General features: G+C 38.6%; 2 protein-coding genes across 2 annotated transcripts; one reads left to right on the top strand and one right to left on the bottom strand.

Annotated features, from left to right (window-relative positions):
- Nucleotides 1-802: 802 nt before the first annotated feature.
- rpl9 (ribosomal protein L9) lies at nt 803-8362 on the bottom strand. Its single transcript, XM_003221468.3, has 8 exons — nt 8280-8362; nt 6185-6237; nt 5983-6098; nt 4883-4978; nt 4099-4231; nt 2767-2847; nt 2256-2373; nt 803-894 (listed from the first exon to the last, which is right to left on the bottom strand). The coding sequence occupies exons 2-7, from the start codon at nt 6228-6230 to the stop codon at nt 2267-2269; spliced, it is 579 nt and encodes a 192-aa protein (XP_003221516.1). The 5' UTR covers nt 6231-6237; nt 8280-8362; the 3' UTR covers nt 803-894; nt 2256-2266.
- Nucleotides 8363-8388: 26 nt separating this feature from the next.
- Nucleotides 8389-21168, top strand: lias (lipoic acid synthetase). Its single transcript, XM_003221521.4, has 11 exons — nt 8389-8544; nt 10901-11073; nt 11386-11479; nt 12511-12591; nt 14214-14370; nt 15698-15755; nt 15864-15992; nt 16963-17108; nt 18083-18153; nt 18870-18981; nt 19621-21168. Exons 1-11 carry the CDS (start codon nt 8464-8466, stop codon nt 19671-19673), a joined length of 1155 nt encoding a protein of 384 aa, XP_003221569.3. The 5' UTR covers nt 8389-8463; the 3' UTR covers nt 19674-21168.
- The last annotated feature ends 310 nt before the right edge of the window (nt 21169-21478 follow it).

Genomic DNA, 21478 nt, shown 5'->3' with positions numbered 1-21478 from the left:
GGCGGGCATTAGGACCCTGCGGATGTCACCCAGAGGAAGAGGGAGACACGCAAACACACTCCTCTCAGCTTCGTTCTCTCATTTTGAGTACCTCAGTATAAGAAGAAATGCAATTTAAAAAAAAAGCACATTTGCCTCATAATCCAATTCCAAAGTCTAACATGTACTATGTTTCTGGGGCCATTACTAAATAAATCCTCTTTTACCACAAATACTGCATTGTATTTTATTTCTCCAGTATAGGTTTCACATGTACTGTAGATGTATTTCAGCAATACAAATAATCCTAAGGGATTTTCAAGACGGTATTTGTAGGAAAATTTGCTTGGGAAACAACACAATGATGTTTAATAGCAGCAGCTTGCTACATATGCAGCAACCAATGAAAGGACCAAGGCAGTGACATCTCCAGCCCACCCTCAGATGTCTGCCAACACACCAACACCTTAAATCAAGAAACAACTTCCTAAGATCTACAGAGATTCTTGCAGGAACACATCAGCAAGTGAGAGTCCACAAGTGGCAGGCTAAAACTCGGAACCTCAAGGCATGGCTGATACTGACTGGGCGACAAGAAAAGTGTTGAACAGACTGCGCTATGGTACCACAAAATGCAGAGCCATGCTGGCTTGGAATGGAAAAATAAGACATCCTCTGAAAATAAAACCTAGCGCATCTTTAGGAGCAAAAATTAATATAAGACACTGTCTTATTTTCAGGGAAACACGAATTAGATATTTAATACTCATGATTTAGCATAAGTGTTATAAGTGTACCCCAAAGTCAGTCACAAGAAACAGAATTTTGAAATGTATATTTTTTATTTTCTCCACATGATGTCCAACTGGGCTGAAGGTTAAAGGTATGCTCTGCCCGGGTTTGTCACTGCAAGATCTGAAACAATGAAACATATTACATTATTGAAACCTTCAGAAAACCTACTGCGGATCTCTTGCACACACCTCCAAAATGACATAACAGATTTGTTTTATATTATTAAACAGTAACAGTTAGAATGGCTATGTTCCTATTTTCAACATGATCTCCAGAAAGAAATATAAAACTATTAAAGTCCTCTTCTGATGAGGTGGTCTACCTCTTTAAAAATACAGATATTCCAAAACATGAAGATTATGTGGCCCCTACTAAATGGTTTCTAATTCAGTAGCAAGCTTTTAAAACACTTGCATCTTTGCTCCTTTCTGTAGAAATTCCTCTCTTTCGTTCTAGTATTAGCTATACTCCCATGCTACATGTGCACCAGTGCAGATTAAAGCTAATGCAAATCAGAATCTCTTCCAAATTACAACCTACTTCAAGTCACAGTTTAAATCCTCAGTTTATAAATCAAGTTATATTGTGGACCAGGACACATGTCATGGAGAACCACTAAGGTGTAACAGCATAATATACATTGCAAACTATTTCGCAAATTGGTTGCCTACTCTCCTGGTAAGGAACATCTGAAATTCTTCCTTGAATTTTGGCTTTCCAATCAAGTGACCCACTTACAACCCACAATGAATTATGGTATGACCTTTATCCATTCAACAGTGAATAAAATGCTTCTTTGCAAAGATTTCTAGTTTAGTCTCATACCATTAGCCCAAAGATAAGACCTAATCAGAAATTAAGCCCTAACATTTTTCAGGAGGTTCATATTATATGCCCTCCCCAAAAAATAAGCCTCAGTTAAGATCGTCAGCCAGTTGGACACATTTACCGGTAGTACATCCTTTACAACATACAACAGACATATTGAATTATAAACTAATAATATTAATGTATATTGTATAAGCAAATATAAATAAAAATTATTACACTAATATTTAAAATAAGTCATAAATTATAATTTGGTACAGTATTTATAAATACCCAGACAGGCACCTTTGGATGAGAAGTAAACACCTATGTAAACAGATGAACTCAAGACTTATTGCCAAATGAATAAGTGGAGAACAGGTGCAATGCAGGAATAACATGCACACTTGATGCATGAAAAAATAAGACTTCTCCTGATAATAAGCATTTTTTGGAGCAAAGATTCATGTAAGATGTGGTCTTATTTTGGACGAAATAAAGTATTATACATCAATTTTTTGCCCACATTACAAGGAAAACTAACATTTTTAGTTGTGACACAATTTGAAACAGAGGTTTTCTGGGTTGCTCACAATGAAACCATTGCTGATATCTAAGGAAAAATCCATTATTTTTATGTCATACATGTACATTCATTAAAAAAGAACACCAACCTGTTGAAGGTTTATTCATCTACTTGTTGTACAGTTCCCTTCTCGGAGACATAGATACCATCCAAGAATTTTCTGATATCTTTGTTCTTGACTGTGGTGGCCTGCTGGATTAAGGCAGCTATAAAGAAAACAAGACTGGTTCATCCATCTTATTCTCGCTATTCCAGTCAATAAAAGATACTACTAACTTCAAATCAAATTAGCTAGCCAGTGTGGTGTTGTGCTCTATGTGCTCGATTAGGACACTCACCCATGGAAACCCACTCTGAACAAATTATCCCAAAAACAAAAACACAAAATAGGTTTACCTTACGGTTACTATAAGTCAGAAATGACCTGGAAACAGAGAAGTTTCACTTCCAAGTCAAATTTCCCCAACTATGTCTGAGACTGAAATTTATCACTGGGCAAAATATTGGAAAGGATTACAAATCCTGTATCAATAAGCAGAATACAACCGAAATTTATCCCAGTGTTATTTATTCCACAATATAGTGTTTGACTAACATACCAGAGTTAGATACCAATTCAATATCATTTCCTTCAAGGATCAGTTCATCCTTCTGTGCTTGAGATACTATACAGTTGACACCTAAAATTGAAGCAGAAGAAAACTAATTTACTCAAGTCTTATCACTGAAAGCTAATCTTTCATAAAGATAATTATTGTGACCTAGACATCAGGTTGACTAAAGATAGAAGGGCAGATTCCGAAAAATAAAAGAGAGTACATTCCCCAGCGCTTAAGTACTGTGTAGAGATGCAGGAGTTATTCATAAGTAGGAATTCTGAAGCCTGCTGTCTATCCATAGCATATTATACTGTCGAACAATATTCAATCACCTTTCTATACCATATGTTGGATAAATTATCCAATCTATATTAGATCATAAACTGGCAAGGGGAAAGTGCTATCCAGACCAGTCCATTGGTCCATGAACCTCCTTCAAGAGTAGAGCGGTGGATGTTATTGAATGCAGCCTCTTCATTCCCTTGAAAACACATGAGATTGGCTATTTCTTAATCAAACCTATGCAGAGAAATATTGATCTTGCTGATATTTAACAGACTTTAGTTACTTTAATTATTTTGTATTAATGCTTCTCAACTTTGCAGTTTAATATATGACATAGCCCAAAAGTCTAGGGAAGGTGCTTAGACTTGTGGTGCTGGACTCCTGTAAAGTCCACAGACCTTCAGGTGGTTTATTAATTGGGGGAATCCTGTTTAATTTTTTTTAGTCTGAAAGTTATATTTAGGTTTCTGGGGAAGAGGTTTACAGCTTTCATCAGATTCTTAAATAGGTCTGAAACTCAAAAAAGGTTAAAAATTAGTGATCGAGGACAACAAGTATTACAGATGCTGTTCTTTCAGGTTTTGATCTTAATCTGCAGAGCTGTTTAAAATGGATCACGGACCAGTACCAGTCTTTGAGCCATCAGCTGCTATCTTACAGTACATTTTCAGGGAAGGAGGAATTATGGCAATAATATGGCACAATATAGTATTAGTCCCTAGTACAGTAAAAAATGGTTTGTCACCATCACAAATAGTTTCAGAAGCAATTTCCAGTGCATAACAAATTCATGAGAAAACATGATTACATAGGACTTTATAGGATTATTTTAAATGTTTTTTGCAGTGATCCCCTCTATCCCTGATCCATTATAACTAGCTGGGCAGGCCTGCCAGAAGAGATAGGTCTTCAAACATGTTTTAAATTCTGATAGCTCATTTAGCTGTCAAGAGTTCTTCTGGCAGGTTGTTCCACAGTCTTGGGGCAGCCAATGAAATCATACCTTGCATAACGAAATTAAAACCACTACATTGTCAAGCTTCTTACCTGGCCTCATGCGCACCCGGCGGATGAACTTTTCTCCAAGAAAGTTACGGATTTCTACAAGAGAGCCAGACTCCTGTATAACCACGTTGATGGGGAAGTGAGCATAGACAGACCTCATCTTGTAACGAAAACCCTGAAATCACAAATACTTCAATCAAAACAAGAACAGTTTAGTGTTTCTTCAAACCAAAACCCAGAACTGCATAATGGAAGCATTGAAATTGCTTACTTATTATTTAAAATATGGTTAACAAATCCTCTTAACAAAAGCTCATTTTTATAACCCCTTTCTTCTTGTGCTGTAACTAGTTAGAAGCTTTCAAACAGCACAGGAATTGATGGGATACTGAAGGAGAAGCATAGACTAATAAGTCTGGTTGCCAAAATGGAAACCATAGGAAAAATAGAGTCCGAGTAGAAAAAAATCAACCTGGATGAAATTTGGAAGAAGCCTTTACAAAATCTCTGAAGTTCTGAAATGTTTTAATATACTCATGCAAGACTTTGCAGAACAGATTGTTTCATTTCACCTCTAAATAGTGAAAAATGTGGGATAAGGGGCTTGTTAAAACATGTCAAACTGAACTCCTTCTGGTGGTGCAAGAATCTATGCCTCTTGTTTCCATGACATTTCAGCCTCTAGTACCAAATTTTCAGTGTTGTTCTGAGTAATGTTCAGAACATGAATACTGAACTAAGGGAGGTACATTTGTAGTGCAACTGAAAAGCTTTATTAAAAAGCTGTATTACCATTTATTGCTTCTTGAGTGATTTCAAAACTTACCAGCGTGACACCCTTGATCATGTTCTGAACGTGACTGCAAATTGTGCGGACTGTCGCCAGCTCTTTTCTGTTACCCCACCATTTGTCAACACGCAGCTATAAAAACACATTCACATGGCCCTCTTTTAGTCATACTACAACAAGCATTACAAATAATGCAAGCATTACAAATAAAAAAACAAGTGTTCTTTTAAATTAATACTATTAATTTATTTTTATTGTGCCTTTGTTTCACTTTTCTGACCAGGGTGTATCTTTTAGCCTCTATCACCTCAGGACAAGCCACTAATATTCATTTATTCACACTGACACAAAACACTCCGAAAAGAGATGGTGTATGATTAGAAGAAAACAACAATTTTACAGAAATATCAAGCATTATTATTGTATTGCATCATCTCCTACTCACAGATACTACCCAGAATTAGTGTAAACATCAGTTAGTTCTGACATTCAGATATGACTTATACATGAAAGCCGCAACCCATTAAATATAATTTAAAATAAAATGCAATGAGCAACCTAAAACATTACATTTTGGCACTTGGTGATACAATACTACATCATACCAATTTAGAGTTTTGAATTACAGCAACTGGCTAACAGGAAGTGTATTTGTGCTATAGTCAATACAAAGTACCTTTACCAATTGGTCACACAGGGAATTGGTCCTTGAGTTTGATGCTTTTTTTTTGCTGAATTACACAAAGAAATAGACACATTTCTCCCCTACAGCTCCTACCAGCCAGACGCTCCAGATCCATATTTGCAGCAAGGAAAAGAAAACCACAGGAGAGAGGGAAAAACTGCAAGAAGGGCAAAATTAAGCACACTCTTCTAACTTTTGGTTTTGCACACCAATTTTATGCACCATTTGATACAAACCTGAGCCTATTGCAGAAGCATCCATCAAACCTAAGACAGCCTCACTTAATAAGCAAAGCTAAAATTGAATTTGAATCACTGAATTTCTTTTCTGCAAAAACGGGAAAGCCACAATCGTGTGTCCTTTTTTTTTTGCAAGGAAGATGGTTACCAATGAATGGATGAATGCATTTTATGGGAGACATGTATTAACACAAAATCTACCAATTGCTCACCTTCCTGCGCTTCTTCCCCAAAAGAGAGAGCTCCACATTGATATGGTTGAAGTCCCGTCGGAGGGTTCCTCTGGGGCCCTTGACAATAACTGTTCGCCCCTTCAGGGCAATGTCAACTGTGAGAAATAAAACACTGTATGACACTGAGAAATTTATGAAATACAGTTTTATAAATGAAAAAAGCTCAAAGAAAGGTACATACCTTTCTCAGGGATGTCAACAGTCTGGTTGCTTAGAATGGTCTTCATTTTAAACCTAGACAAAAGAGACAACAAAGAGCCACATGTATAATAAAACCAAATGGTGTTTTATACTTTTCAGGCAGGAAGCTATGATAAAATCAAGCAGCTTTTTTTGCTCAAATTCATATACTTAAGTAACATATTGCTACAGCTGCCTTGACCCACACTTACTTCACTAGCATCAATCACATACATTTCTTTATGACATAACTGTTGCCATAATCATCCACAGTGCTCTCGGTGATCCCGCTCCAGATGTTTCAAACTTCTTCCAGCTTCCAGAATTCCTATACATTGGACAAGCTGGTTGAGGCTTCAGGTTGTGCAGGCCTCCTCTAGACTACAGATCATAAACACTGTCTCCATTACGTACACAAATTGATTCATTTCAGTGTTTAAAACCTGTTCTGTTTTCCCATATTTAGTGACATCACTCTGGCATTGCAAGGCAATCTAGAAAAATAATGTTGCATTCTTAAACTAAAATACATACATGATGTTTTAGCTCACAGAAACAGTTCATAAATTCCAGTGGTAATTCAATGAAGGAATTTCTAGTTTCTTTGCCTGTCCGTATCAGGAAACAATTGCTAACCATGCAACGAACTATAATATGCAACTGTTCCTCTGGCAGGCCTACCCAGTCAACTTTCAATCATGAGTTTTGATTTGCATTCTATTACCACCATATGTCAATTCTGTAGCTGTGTATGGTATAAGGTTTCATGTATGGATTTTAACTGTGATTTTTAAAGTTCTGTTTGTGTTTAATTCTACATTATTTTTTGCATATTGTATATTTTCAATTGTATACTAATGCTTTTTTGTCAAGCCGCTTTGAGTCCCCTTTGAGAAGACAAAGTGGGGTATAAATAAATATAGGATCCTTCCAGACAGACACTATATCCAATGATCTCATCCCAGGTTTTCTGCTTTAAACGGGATTATATGAGTCCCCACTGCCTGATAATCTGGAACAAACAGAAAACCTGGGATCAGATCTTGGGATATAGGGCCCATCTGGAAGGGCCCATAATAATAATAAAATAAGTGTGTATCTATAATTTAGTAACTTATTGCATTTTTATGTTCACTTGTTTTTGAATTTGTTGCACCCTGCCTCAAGCCATCAGGAGAGGCAGGTAGTAAGTAAGATGTATTATTATTATTAATTTGCCGAGCAGAATTTCCTTATTTAGATAAAAAATGAGGCTCTAGTATTTTTTTATTTACTGTATTTATATACCACTTTTCTCCCCCAGGGGGGCCTCAAAACGGTTTACAACATAATAGCGATATTCAAGCCAAACATCCATGTAAACCAAATCATGTATCTAAATAATAAACATGTAACTATGCATTAAAAGTATAAAACCATCAAAACATAAGAATAGACAACATTTAGACATTAAAACATAGAATTAAAACGCCTAGCATTAAAATGACATGATCCAATTAGATGATTATTTAGATGATTCCTGGTTTATTTGCAATATGAGGAGCACCGGTAACCATCTGTATGTATAGTGAGGTTTGAGTTGTGATCATCTCCATTCAGTTTCAAAGGCAGGCCTCTGCAATGAGCAAAATGGGCCCTATCTATTCTGAAAACCCTTCAAACCATTATGACACAGATAGGGTTTTATTTTTTACAGACTGGTACTAACTGCATTGAAATGACAACCTTTAAACTTCACTAAAATTATACGCGACTAATTTCCTGCTTATTTTTTTCCCAGGCCCAACAGAAGGCACAACGCCCTGCTAAATAATATTGGGGAACCAATTGGGCTCTTAACCGGGCAAAACAGCCCACGCATGCGTACACGGAGTTGGGTCGCGCGCCTGTCTCCCCAGAACGAAAGAAGGGGAGGCCTTGCTTCTGGCTCTCTCCCTCCGGAGCCCAGCCGAACTGAGGACTGGACCTATTCCCGACTGCTTCAGAGACACTTGCTCTTGGTTGTAGCGGGTCGTCTACACCTCTCAAGTGCCTTCACTCCTGAGATGGAATCGGATTTAACGCCCCAGCCCTCCAAAAAGAGACGCGTCTCTTACCTTTCTCTTCACAGAAAGGCGGAAAGGAAGAGCGTGCTGCGTCATTACGTTTTTATATGGCCACGCGACGTCCCCTAGTGACACCATTACGTCAGGGATGGGGGACTCGACCAATCAATCCCCACGCAGGACGAGCAGGCGATTGCAGAGCTCTTCGGTCGCTGAGGGACGGAGGTCGGTCGGGATGGCGCTGCTCCAGCGGGGCCTCTCCAGAGGGATTGCCTCAGCGACGAAGCTCGAGAGGCTGGCGGGGCTGGAGAGGCCGGTGAGTCTTCCCGGAGGGCGCCAGGGTCGCTTCAATTGTAATGTGGTATATTGTGTCATGGGGACCGTTTGAAGAAAGTCCTCACACTGGCAACCCTGTTTTGTTTGCGGCCTATGCTGACATTGGCAAGAAATGTTCAGAAAAGTTTGGCTTTGGCCTTCTTCTGTGGCTGAGAGAGCTTGGAAGATTAACCTTTTCTTTTGAAAACTGAGGCCCCATCTACACTGCAGATTACCTGCACTGAACTGAATTATATGAGTCTCTAGGTAAAGGTAAAGGTTTCCCCTGACGTTAAGTCCAGTCGTGTCCGACTCGGGGGGTTGGTGCTCATCTCCATTTCTAAGCCGAAGAACCGGCGTTGTCCGTAGACACCTCCAAGGTCATGACTGCATGGAACGCCGTTGCCTTCCCGTTGGAGTGGTACCTATTGATCTACTCACATTTGCATGTTTTCGAACTGCTAGGTTGGCAGAAGCTGGAGCTTAACAGCGGGTGCTCACTCCGCTCCCCGGATTTGAACGTGGGACCTTTCGGTCTGCAAGTTCAGCAGCTCAGCGCTTTAACACACTGAGCCACCGGAGGCTCCATATGAGTCTCTACGCTGATGTATATAACCCAGGTCAATATAGTTCATCTGTATTCTGAAGCTGCATTATATGCCAAGTAGATTCAGCCAGAGTTTTTCCTGTCAGCATATATTTAATAAATAATAATAATAAACTTTATTTATACCCTGCCACCATCACCCAAAGGGTCTCGCGGCGGCTCACAAAGCACTCAAAGGTGCAAACATGCAAAATACAAAAATTGCAGAAATAGTAGCATAAAACAATATTTATTTATTTATTTCTCCTGTCAAAAGCAAACCGAGGGTACAAGTTGTAATGTAGTTGAAAACACAAAGTTAAACTATATTTTACCATCTATGTTTTAAGTTATTTTAACTTTCATAAAATGTGTTATTATACTGTGATATCATTGTGTTACTGTTTTTATTGATGTAATATTGTTTTGGGCTTGTCCCAGTGTAAGCTGCCCCGAGTCCTTTGGGAGATGGAGCGGGGTATAAATAAAGTTTGATTACAGTGTTCCCTCACTTATCACTGGGGTTAGGTTCTAGAACCACCCTCAATAAGTGAAAATCCGCGAAGTAGGGACATTATATTTATTTTAATATTTATACATTATTTTAGTAGTTATACACTATTTTAAGTCTTTATCAACGAATTGTGTGTTGTAAAATCACCTCCTTCTCCTCCCGTTGCCGCTTGGACTCCTTTTCTCTCCCTTTGTCTTCTCCTTCCTCCCCTCCTTAGGCTGTAAATTGTAATTTTTTATGATTTATAAAAGCCTTTTAGAGTTTATTGACAAACCACGAAACAGCGAATCCGTGAAAAGTGTGTTATTATTATTATTATTATTATTATTATTATTATTATATTAAGCTTGGCATTATACTAAATGTCCTTTGACCAGTAGCTGGCCCCTTGGAGTGCCACTGGTGTTGCTATAAGAAGGTCCTCCATAGTGCATGTGGCAGGGCTCAGACTCCATTATAGTAGGTGGTCTGTGGTTTGCTCTTCTCCACACTGGCATGTCATGGACTCTACTTTCTAGCCCCATTTCTTAAGGTTGGCTCTGCATCTTGTACCAGAAAGCAGTCTGTTCAGCGCCTTCCAAGTCGCCCAGTCTTCTGTGTGCCCAGGAGGGAGTCTCTCATTCAGTGTCAGTCACTGATTTAGATTCCGGGTTTTAGCCTACCACTTTTGGACTCTCGCTTGCTGTTATTCCTGCGAGAATCTCTGTAGGGCTTATAAAACTATTGATATACAGTAATAACAGCCAACATAAATATCTCACTTTACAAAGCTCCCTGGCTAAAACCAATTAAAAACAGCAATAGCTGCAGGTATAAAATAACAGTAATCAATCTCTGTCTTGTAAAATGCTTGGTAAAATCTATGGATCCTAAAGTATATTCATTCAAGGAATCTAAATATGTGTTGCTGTGGGTCTTTTGGGCTGTATGGCCATGTTCCATAAGCTTTCTCTCCTGATGTTTCGCTCACATCTATGACAGGCATCCTCAGAGGTTAATCCTCAACCTCTGAGGATGCCTGCCAAATGAAAGTCTTCACTTCAGTATGGCATTTGTGGAGGACATTAGCAGGGCTCTTGGACATGTTCATGGCACTCTTTATAACCTGCAATGTCCTTTGAGGGAGGGACATGGGTGGGAACTATAGCCTGTTTGTGGAGTTGGGACTCTGTCTGTGTGAGTGGACACCTGTGCCACATAAACATTTTCACTTTTATTATATGTATGTATATAGAAAATGCCGCTACCTTTTCCTAGGTGCTTGGAAGCAATGTACATAACAAATCTAGACTATCAAGCTCATTGCCAGAAGAACAGAAGGCATATTTACAAACTGGACCCGATTTACAAGACTTTGTTTCTGGGGAGCTTTCAGACAAAACTAAGTGGGCAGAATATAAAGGCAAGTTAAAGCGTCAAAAAGGAGAACGGTGAGTAACATTTTCAAATATGAATGACTTTATAACCATCTGCAATTTTATGATTTCTGGATAAAAAATACATTATTTCATCCAGAAAGTGGCATCATAGACTGCCAAAAATTTAATTTTAACAAGTGTTAGATTTTTAAAATTCTGTTGTGGGTTACTATAAAACCTGCCAGGAGTTGCGAATGATCAGAAATCAACATAACATGTTTTTACTATTTGAGGTGTAACTACTGAGTAATAAGAGAATTTAAGACTTAGAAAAAACAGGCTATAAATTATTATTTTTTATTTTTTTTATAAATATACTTTTAGGCTGAGACTACCTCCATGGCTGAAAACTGAGATTCCAATTGGGAAAAATTATAACAGATTGAAGAACACGTTGCGTAGTTTAAATCTTCATACGGTAAATCTAATATTTATTTAATTGCACTTGAATAGAAATTACTAGAATCAACCTGTACCTTTAAAGGAGTTGACCTAAAGTCCATATTCATTCCAAATGCTAATAGTTCCTTCCTTTGTAGCAGTGGTTAGTTTTTGTTATAGTCATTATATTCTCCTGTCTCAGGGAAAGCTGTCCTTTTTGCCAGGGGCTAGAACAGTGGTTCCCAACTCGTGATTCATAGACCACCAGTGGTCCACAAGAACTAAAATGTGATCCGCAGCCTCATCGTTATTACTACGGATAATAGTACAGCCCAACCAAAAAAAAAGTTTTTCTTGTTGTCTTCATTTTTAGGCATGTTCCTAGGGCTATTTGGAATGCTGATTCAGAAAATTGCATTGGCTAGACCACATCAGCTCTAGATTATCAAATATGTTTTTCTGTGGGCGAGCAGATGACAACTACTGGATGGCAAAGGTTGGGAACCACTGCTCTTCACCAAATGCTGGTAGAGGGTCAGGAAATCCTAAATCTTTTAAATTAAAAAATGAAAATAGAAAAGCTAGGAAAATTCCCTGGTCAAAGTGGTCCCTGGTCAAGTGGTCTCTGGTCAAAAAAAGGTTGGGAACCACTAGGCTAGAGCAAGACTGCAAGGGTATTCATCCTTCAGATGGGCTTACAAATGAGCATGATACTGCCATGTGTGTGATTTATTTCTATAAGAACATACATCCCCTGCCCTAGTACTTACACCTAAGCAAAATAGAAAAAATTATATCCAGTAAAATAAAGACTTCCTGGGAGAAAAATCCAAATGAGTTCATCAGCCAACAGAACACAGCAAAAAGAGACCAGAGTTTGAATCTCCGCTTAACCATCGAAACCCAGTGGGTGACCTTAGATGTGAGTCACAGACTCCCAGCCCCAGAAATCCCTGTGATAGACTTTCCTTAGAGTCACCATCAGTCAGAAACAACTTGAAAGCACACAACAACAATAACTATCAAGGAAACTTGTTACAGTGTTCATAACTATTTCTTTAACTGTAGGTGTGTGAGGAAGCACGGTGTCCAAACATTGGAGAGTGCTGGGGTGGGGGTGAATATGCTACTGCAACAGCAACCATAATGGTAAGTGACAACTGAACGTTTATTAATAACAACAATATTTGGATTTCAGATGTCTATCTCTTGTTGCTTTTTACAAACAGTACCAGACAGAATGGGAGAATGGAACAAGAGAACTATATTTTTAGCCCTTGATATTGTGTCAGTTGCAATATAATCAGACCTCTAATGTTGGTTCTTATGCTTTGTTATAGTATGGCTGAGATTCCTAGCTTATTTCATTGTGCTCATTTTGTTTGAATAAGGTAGCTACATGGGTTTGGGGAGAGAGAAAATACAGTATATAGCTAACATTTTATGATACAGGTCTTAATTATATATATATATATATATATACACACACACACACTGTATTTCATCGCATAATAGCCACACTTTTTATCCCTTTTTTATATAAAAAAAAGAGGTGCGACTATTATGCAATGAAAAAAATCTGCCTTTGATGCTCCGGTTTCAGTTTTATTTTAAAAAAACTGCCTTACCTCCAAGACTGGGGGGGGGGGGGGAATGATCCAGTCCTAAATGAACAGCTCAGTTTATTTGGCTTTTAAAAAAACTGTCTTATTTATTTATTTACAGTATTTATATTCCGCCCTCCTCACCCCGAAGGGGACTAAGGGCGGATCACATTACACATATAAGTCAAACATTCAGTGCCATAACAGAACAGAGACAGACACAGGCACCGGGCTGACCTCGAACTCATGACCTCTTGGTCAGAATGATTTGTTGCAGCTGGCTGCTAACCAGCCTGCACCACAGCCCGGTCTTGCCTCAGAGAAAGGAGGAAGGAGGACAGAAGAGTCTCCCTCCCACCCACCCTTCTTTCTCCCAAGGCAGGGTCATTTGTAAAATCTGAAATGGAGCTCTTTGGAGGAAAGACGGATGAGACCTCAATTTCATACTTTACTGCCTTGCCTTTGAAAAAAGAAAGGTGAATCAGCTCCAAATAACTCTGCAACTATCATGCAAGGAACACAGAAATATCAATTTTACCATCCAAAAAATGGAGGTTTGACTATTATGCAGTGGTGACTATTATGCAATAAGATATGGGCAGTATTACTGTAGGAGTAACTATTTGCCAGAATATCTTGGTACCTTAAAAATCAGCACTGATAAATAAAACATTATTTTTGACTTTTATTGTCTTCCACAATATAGAAATACAGATGCATTCAACACAGCTGGAATTTGGCTCTCAGCACTGACTTACATCATGTTAATAATATGAAAAGGGAGTACAGGTTCAGAGTGGTATTTTTACTCTGGTGTACTGTCAACTATTTAAGGAGCCAGATGGTCTGTGAGGTCCCAAAGTTGTTATAAGTTACTCAGTCTGTTTCTGAAGCATGAAGTAGGTTCCTGTGGGAATCCCCCAAAAAGCTCCTCCTTAATCAGATCAAAGGTCTAGTTGACCTGCAAAGGAATGCCTGTGGGGAAACCAAAAACATCCAGAAGATAAGGACAGTAGCCCTTTCTTTTTTCTTTGTTCCCCAGGTATTAAGAGGCATGATACCTCTCATCCTGATCTCATCTACTGGTTTACTAACACTTGTTTGAATGTTTATGATGATCATGCCATGCTTTTTAGATTGTTGCTAAAAATATCATTGTCGTTTCAGCTGATGGGAGATACGTGTACGAGAGGTTGTCGCTTCTGCTCAGTCAAAACAGCAAAAAGTCCCCCTCCATTAGATCCTGATGAACCATTTAATACGGCAAAAGCAATAAGCGAATGGGGGTTGGATTATGTTGTATTGACCTCTGTGGATAGAGATGGTATGTGTGTATTTCTTTCTTATAGAGAGAGAGAGAGAAATTATGTTTTATGCAGAAACCTCAGCTTTTACAGCATATCTAAAGTATTATCTAAAGTATATCATTGGGTACAAGCATTGACTGCCTTAAAGCATTTTTGAATAATTTTTACTTACTTAGGCGATCCCTCATTGTCCGAATATGATGGCCTTCCAAGTCCATTGTCTTGGTGGTGGGTACGTAGGTGACTATAGAACCCTCAGGTTTGGCTTGACACGCGTTCCTCTTGGCATGTTTCTCCCTTTCACCCTCCATTCGTACCTCTTCAAATTCCACAGCCCTGCTGGTCACAGCTGACCTATAGCTAGAACGTTCAAGGGCAAGGGCATTCCAGTCCTCGGTGTCTATGCCACAGTTTTTAAGGTTGGCTTTGAGCCCATCTTTAAATCTTTTTTCCTGTCCACCAACATTATGTTTCCCGTTCTTGAGTTAGGAACTGCTTCGGGAGACGGTGATTGGGCATTCGGACGACGTGGCCAGTCTAGCAGAGTTGATGGCGTAGGAGCATTGCTTCAGTGCTATTGGTCTTTGCTTCTTCTAGCATGTTGACATTTGTCCGCCTGTCTTCCCAAGAGATTTGCAGGATTTTTCAGAGGGAACGCTGATGGAATCATTCCAGGAATTGAGTGTGTAGACAGTCCACGTTTCGCAGGCATGTAACAGAGTTGGGAGGACAGTAGCTTTATTAACAACCACCTTGGTATCCCTATGAATGTTCCTATCCTCAAACACTCTGTTTCATTCAGAAAAATCCACTCGTAGAGTTCAGGCAGTGTTGTATTTCAGTGTCAACATTGACTTTTGTGGAGAGGTGACTGCTAAGGTAGCAGAAATTATCAACATTTTCTAATGTTACACCATTAAGCTGTATTTCTGGCATTGCAGAAGGATTGGTTGGTGACTGATAGAAGAGCACTTTGGTTTTCTCAATGTGTTCGATGAAAGACCAAGCTTCTCGTATGCTTCTGCAAAGGTGTTTAGGGTGGTTTGTAGGTCTTCTTCTGAATGCGCACAGGTTATGTTATGATTGGCATATTGGAGGTCTATAGCAGATGTTGTTGTGACCTTGGTTTTGGTTTTCAATCTGCTGAGGTATAGCTAAAGCGTTTATACACTATACATATCATTGGGTACACACATTGATTGCCTTTAAGCATTTTTCTTTGGTTTTGTCCGTTATTATTTATAGCAATTAAAGGTGAAAGCTCTCATGCTTTCAGTGCCATGACTTCTTTGTAAAAGTAGAAATTTGAACTATACTGAAATAATTCCTGTATTCTTTTTAAAGATATTCCTGATGGTGGAGCAGCTCACTTTGCAAAGACTGTTTCACACTTAAAGAAAATGTAAGTGCAAATATAAGTGAATTTAAAGGTATCACTTTTTAAAAAAGATAGTCACAGTATTTTGTCCTGGCTGCCCTGCTTACTTGTCTTCTAATCATTTTTCATAAGCAATCCCAAGATCCTGGTGGAATGCTTAACTCCGGATTTCCGAGGGGATCTAAAAGCAGTGGAAGAAGTTGCTTTGTCTGGACTAGATGTGTATGCCCACAATGTGGAGACAGTTCCAGAATTGCAGAGGTGATGAAAGGTGATCGATATACATATACAGATAAAACTTATAAAGCACAGAGCTTTAATTTATTTGCTTTAATATTTGATATTTAGATATTGCTGAATTTGAAAGGAAGCTGCGAGGATAGGCTGGTGTTTTATCTAGCAATGCTCCTTTCAAAACTGACTTTCAATTATATATTATACTAACGTAATGCCTGGTATTGCCTGGGTGTTGTTGGAACCTCTCCCCGCCACACACTTTCATCCTTTCTCTCCTTCCTTCCTTCCTTCCCTCCCTTCCTTCTTTCCTTTTTCTCTTTCTTTTTTCTCAGTTTTCTCCCTTTTCCAGCTCTTGAGATGGCCTACCCCACAATGTCTTAATAGCAACATTGTACTCTTTGTGGTTCTTTCCTTCCTTCTTCCCTTCCCCTCATACACATGCCACCTTTTCTTTCCCAGTGACATCACATAGGGCCACTTCACCTAGCAAATGCCAATCCAGTGGCATTGCAAAGGGCCACTTCAGCTAGCAACAGCATTTGTGGTACAGACAGACAGACTTCAACTTTTAGAGAGAGAGATTTAATCAAGGTTTTGATGTTTGCTGTACAATATTGGATCTTCTTACATAGTAGCAATTTGTATATTCTTATTCTCTCATTAGGTTAACAACTATTTTTAAAGAGGCTTTAAGAACTACTAGATCAGCTTTTTGCAGCCTCGGTTTCTAAGTGACCGCAAGATTTGTTTATTAGTCATTAACACCAAAACATTTTTCTCTTTGGGTAGATAAATGAGTCATTTGTTCCTAAATTTTTAATTAAGATGAACAACCATCTTGCTCAGTCAAACTAATTATTCTGAATATTGGAAATATATTGATTTATTTGTTATCCCTTAGTTTGAATGGTTTAATCCATTAGTCTTTGCAGCAGTCCGTGGCGATTCAGTTTTTTAACACTCACAGTATTGAATAATATTCTTGTTCTTAAAGAAATGTTCGTGATCCTCGAGCAAATTTTGACCAGTCCCTGAGTGTCTTGAAGCACGCCAAGAAGGTTCAGCCTGATGTAGTTTCTAAAACATCCATCATGCTCGGTTTAGGTGAAACAGACGAGCAAATATACGCCACACTGAAATGTAAGCAAGGAATTAGGAGTGCACAAGAAGCTCTGATGAACATACTAAGTGTAATAGTTTACTGTGTGACTGGGACCCCTTCTACCTTGCCATATAAAATCCAGATTATCTGCTTTGAACTGGATTATATGACTATGTAGACTAGGATAATCCAGTTCGAAGCAGATAGTGTGGATTTTCTGCTTTGATAACCTGGATTATATGGCAGCATAGAAGGGCCTTCAGTGGCTTCATAACAACTGTGTGAATGCAACTTTGGAAGCTTGAATGTCTGTGTGCCGTCAAATCTGTTGACTCGTGGAAACCTCAAGCATTTCATAGGGTTTTCTTGGGCAAGGAATACTCAGAGGTGTTTTTTCTCATTATAGCCTGCAAAACCTGGTACAGTAGAGTCTCACTTGTCCAAGCTAAACGGGTCGGCAGAAGCTTGGATAAGCGAATATCTTGGATAATGAGGGATTAAAGAAAAGCCTATTAAACATCAAATTAGGTTATGATTTTACAAATGAAGCACCAAAACATCATGTTTTACAACAAATTTAACAGAAAAGGCAGTTCAATATGCAGTAATGTTATGTTGTAATTACTGTATTTATGAATTTAGCACCAAAATATCACGATATATTGAAAACATTGACTACAAAAATGGCTTGGATAATCCAGAAACTTGGATAAGCGAGGCTTGGATAAGTGAGACTCTACTGTATTCATTGGTGGCCTCTCATCTAAGTATTAGCCAGGGCTGACCCTGCTTAACCTCTGAAATCAGACAAGATCTGGTGCCTTTCTCAAAACAATACTTTGAAGTCATTCCTGAAACACATTGGTCATATGCATATTTTTGATGTTAAGTGTATTACGTAAAAACTATCTAATTAAGCCAGTGAGATTTATCTCCTGGGAGATGTATTTATAGTCAGGAAATGGTGTACCATGATTCTGTCATTAATGAAAGGTACTGGTCTATTTTACAGTATTACGTGAAGCAGATGTGGATTGTTTAACATTGGGACAATACATGCAACCAACAAAGCGACATTTAAAGGCAGGTATTAATGAATGTACTAAAATGTATTTGAGACTGAAAGTTAGCACACTTATTGTTCATTTGGGATATGCTTGTTCATTCCATTGGACATCCTAGAACAATTCTGTAGGCAACTGGAGAAACTGCGTTGTTGCAGGATCTGAGTACAGTTACCTCTGGATTTCTCTGTAGGAAGATTTGGGCCTAATACTAAAAGGGGATGAAGTTGAGCATTTGCTTGATAGCAAGATTGAGACGGAACATAATGTCCCAATAGCACCTTTCTTTCCAGAGAGCATCAGAGGGAATATTCTGCCTTACAAGGGGGAAATGGGATTTACCACCCCCTAAATGTGGTTAGATTGCAACTCCCTCAACAAACCAAGTATTTGCTCAGTAGCTTGCATACTTGTACAACAACAAGCGGCAATTTGTTTTTTGGGGGTTTTTGTGCCATAATAAAATATTTTGTACTTATACACCAATGAGGATCTTGTGTACATCAAGTAGTAACAGTGCCTATTAAACCCATTTTGGTTTAAGCTTGAGAGAGTTTGAGCACAACAATTTTGTGGTAGCACAGCAATGTGGGAACGTTAAAGAGGAGTTAATTTCACACATTGTGGATCTACCCATCTTCTTAGCTTGATAGCTGCAGCTATTGTAGCTTGTTTGTTAAACCTTTGACAGAAACGCATTTCTGGATTGTGATCAATACTAATTTGTCCATTCAGGTTGAAGAGTATGTTACTCCTGAGAAGTTTAAATATTGGGAAAAAGTAGGAAATGATCTTGGATTTCACTACACAGCTAGCGGGCCTCTTGTGCGTTCTTCATACAAAGCAGGTAAAAACATGTAATACATTAGATTAAAATGAACTATAAGACATTTCCCATATTGACGAATGCAGTAGAAATTTCTGGGTACACGTCAATTAGAGGGAGAGGAACTTCTGCCAACCTGGATGTTGTTTGATTGCAATTTCCAGTTCCACTTCTCTAAATCAAGTAAATCAAATGTTAACAGAAATGAATAATTAAATTCAGCCATCACAGTTACACTACTTTGTAGATGGAAAGGGTTCCAACTCCTCTAATCCACATGTTTTTAAAAATATTACAATTTCTTAAGTAAAGATGTAGGAATCTTAGGACGAGGCTCTCTGAAAACCATGTGTGTTGCTTTCAAAAATATTGATAGGGTCAGCCTATTATCATGGCATTTCTTTTTTCTGTTACCTGAAAGTTTGAGTTGTATTTTTCTTAAGAAGGTATATATAAAATTGCAGCCTAAACGACCATACATTGGACTTCGTTTCTCTTAAAATTAAGGAAATTGCTAAGAAATGCAACTTCTGCCATTTGACCCAACAGTGTAAAAGAGCCAGTGCTGATATGTCTCTCCTGAAATGATCTTTGCCTACAAAGGTGACAGCGTTGTTGATTTCCAAATGATTGCTGATGAACATTTCTTTGTTTGCCCAGGTGAATTCTTCTTGAAAAACTTGGTACAGAAAAGGAAGACAAAAGACATCTGAATCCTGTAGGAGGAATTCTGTAGCTCTTAATGGGTAGTATTCCAGATGGTTGCATCACAAACTGTGGAAGGAATAGGCATTCAGAAGGTTTGTGTTGATTTATCAGAATTAAACGTAACCTTGAAATATTAAATGTTCTGGTACTTTTTCAAATATAATTTCAATTGTTATGTATTTAATGGCTTTAATGAGTTTGTACTCTAGTACAAGAAAGTTGATGGCAGAAGCCACAGGAAGAGATATACACACATTTGGAAAATTAGTGTTTAATGTATATTTGAAATACAGTACAAATCATGAAATAAAAATATCACCTGAACGCAATGTGTTTATTAAAGTGCTTCAATTAAACCAGTATTTATACTTTCTTCACTATCCTTTTAATTTTTTCATCCTAAAAGTCAGTGAACAAGTATTATTTTGAGGTAGCATTTAGTCAAACTGAAGCAAGTTTTCAGTTTTATCACTTTTTAAGGGTTACCTTTTCAAACTCTGGATAGGATTAGGTATGGTAGATGTTCACATGCTTACATAGAATTTTACCTGACAGTAATAAGAGTCCAGTGGGTGTGAGCATGCCAGTAATAGATTCAGAGGTCATGGATATAGAACCATACATGGCACTTGTCTTCCTCAGGGATCATTCATTTGCAACAGCTCTGTTTCTAGAAAAGGCAGAACACTGTGAAGGTCTCTCTGCAACATATTATATCCCAATTTTCCTGCAACTATCACAGGAACACAGCGTATGATGTATTTTTTGATGCAGAAAATTTAATTTTGCGGTTACCCTTACAGTGTCCCTTCATGAACTTGATGCACGAACTAGAATTATAGCAGAAAATTTAATTCAGTATTGACATGAGATATATACAACTATATCTTCACAGTCAGCCCTGCAAAGCCCCCCCCCCCCCCCCCCCGATTCTCTACCTTGGGCTTCTGGTGGGAATGGGCCTACCTTGCCAGGCCAGTGTGTAGGAAAAGTTATAGGCCCTGGGAGAAAAGGCCTGATCCAAGCAAAAGGAGGAGGGAACAGCCCACTCTTTATATGGTAGTGGTGCCTGATTGGTGGGGGGGTTAGAGAGTGTTGCTGAACTACAGAAAGTAGAGGACGCCAGGAGGAGAGAGGGATTGAGTAGAGAGGAGTCTGAGGAGAAAAAGGGAAGTGTTTAGAGCTCGGAGAGAAGAGCCTCTGTGAGGGGGGAATTAAGTAATACCTTCGAAGGAGAAGTGCTACATTTTTTTAGAAAGCCTCTAAGGGACAGAGGGCTTATATTAGGAGCTTCCAGAAGGGAGGACTGAAGAGTTTTGAAAAGCCCAATTAGTTTTCCTATGAATGAACATAGTTCTGTGGAAGACAAGTTAAGGAATCATTTTCTTTTAAGGAAACAGCTTGATAATCTTCTGAAACCATTACATGTCTAAACCTCTCCTAATATCTGAGCAACCTTGTTCTAGATCAAATAAACTTCACAAATCTATTTATACTTCACCACAAGAATTCAGTGTGTCTTTCTGTGCGTCAATATAGGAAGGGGGCCTGTCTGCCTAATGGCCATCACTCTTTAAGATGGAGTTTCCCTTCATTTTTGAGTGGCTCTGTGAAATTACTCCGGTGGTCGGTGGGCCAATGGGACAGGGAAGTGCGGATGGTGTGGTCGTAGACGAATACAATTAGATTAGTGGCAGCAATGTTATATCTTGATTACCCGGCAGTCGGCGGTTGGGATCGACCATTGTACCCTGATTACTTGCATCATTGGCACTATAAAGTAGCAGTGTCCCTTCATGAACCTGATGTG

This window comes from Anolis carolinensis, chromosome 5 (assembly GCF_035594765.1).
Source record: "Anolis carolinensis isolate JA03-04 chromosome 5, rAnoCar3.1.pri, whole genome shotgun sequence".
Lineage (NCBI taxonomy): Eukaryota > Metazoa > Chordata > Lepidosauria > Squamata > Dactyloidae > Anolis > Anolis carolinensis.
The sequence above is the reverse complement of the archived record's forward strand: the minus strand, read 5'-3'. Positions and strand labels throughout refer to the sequence as shown.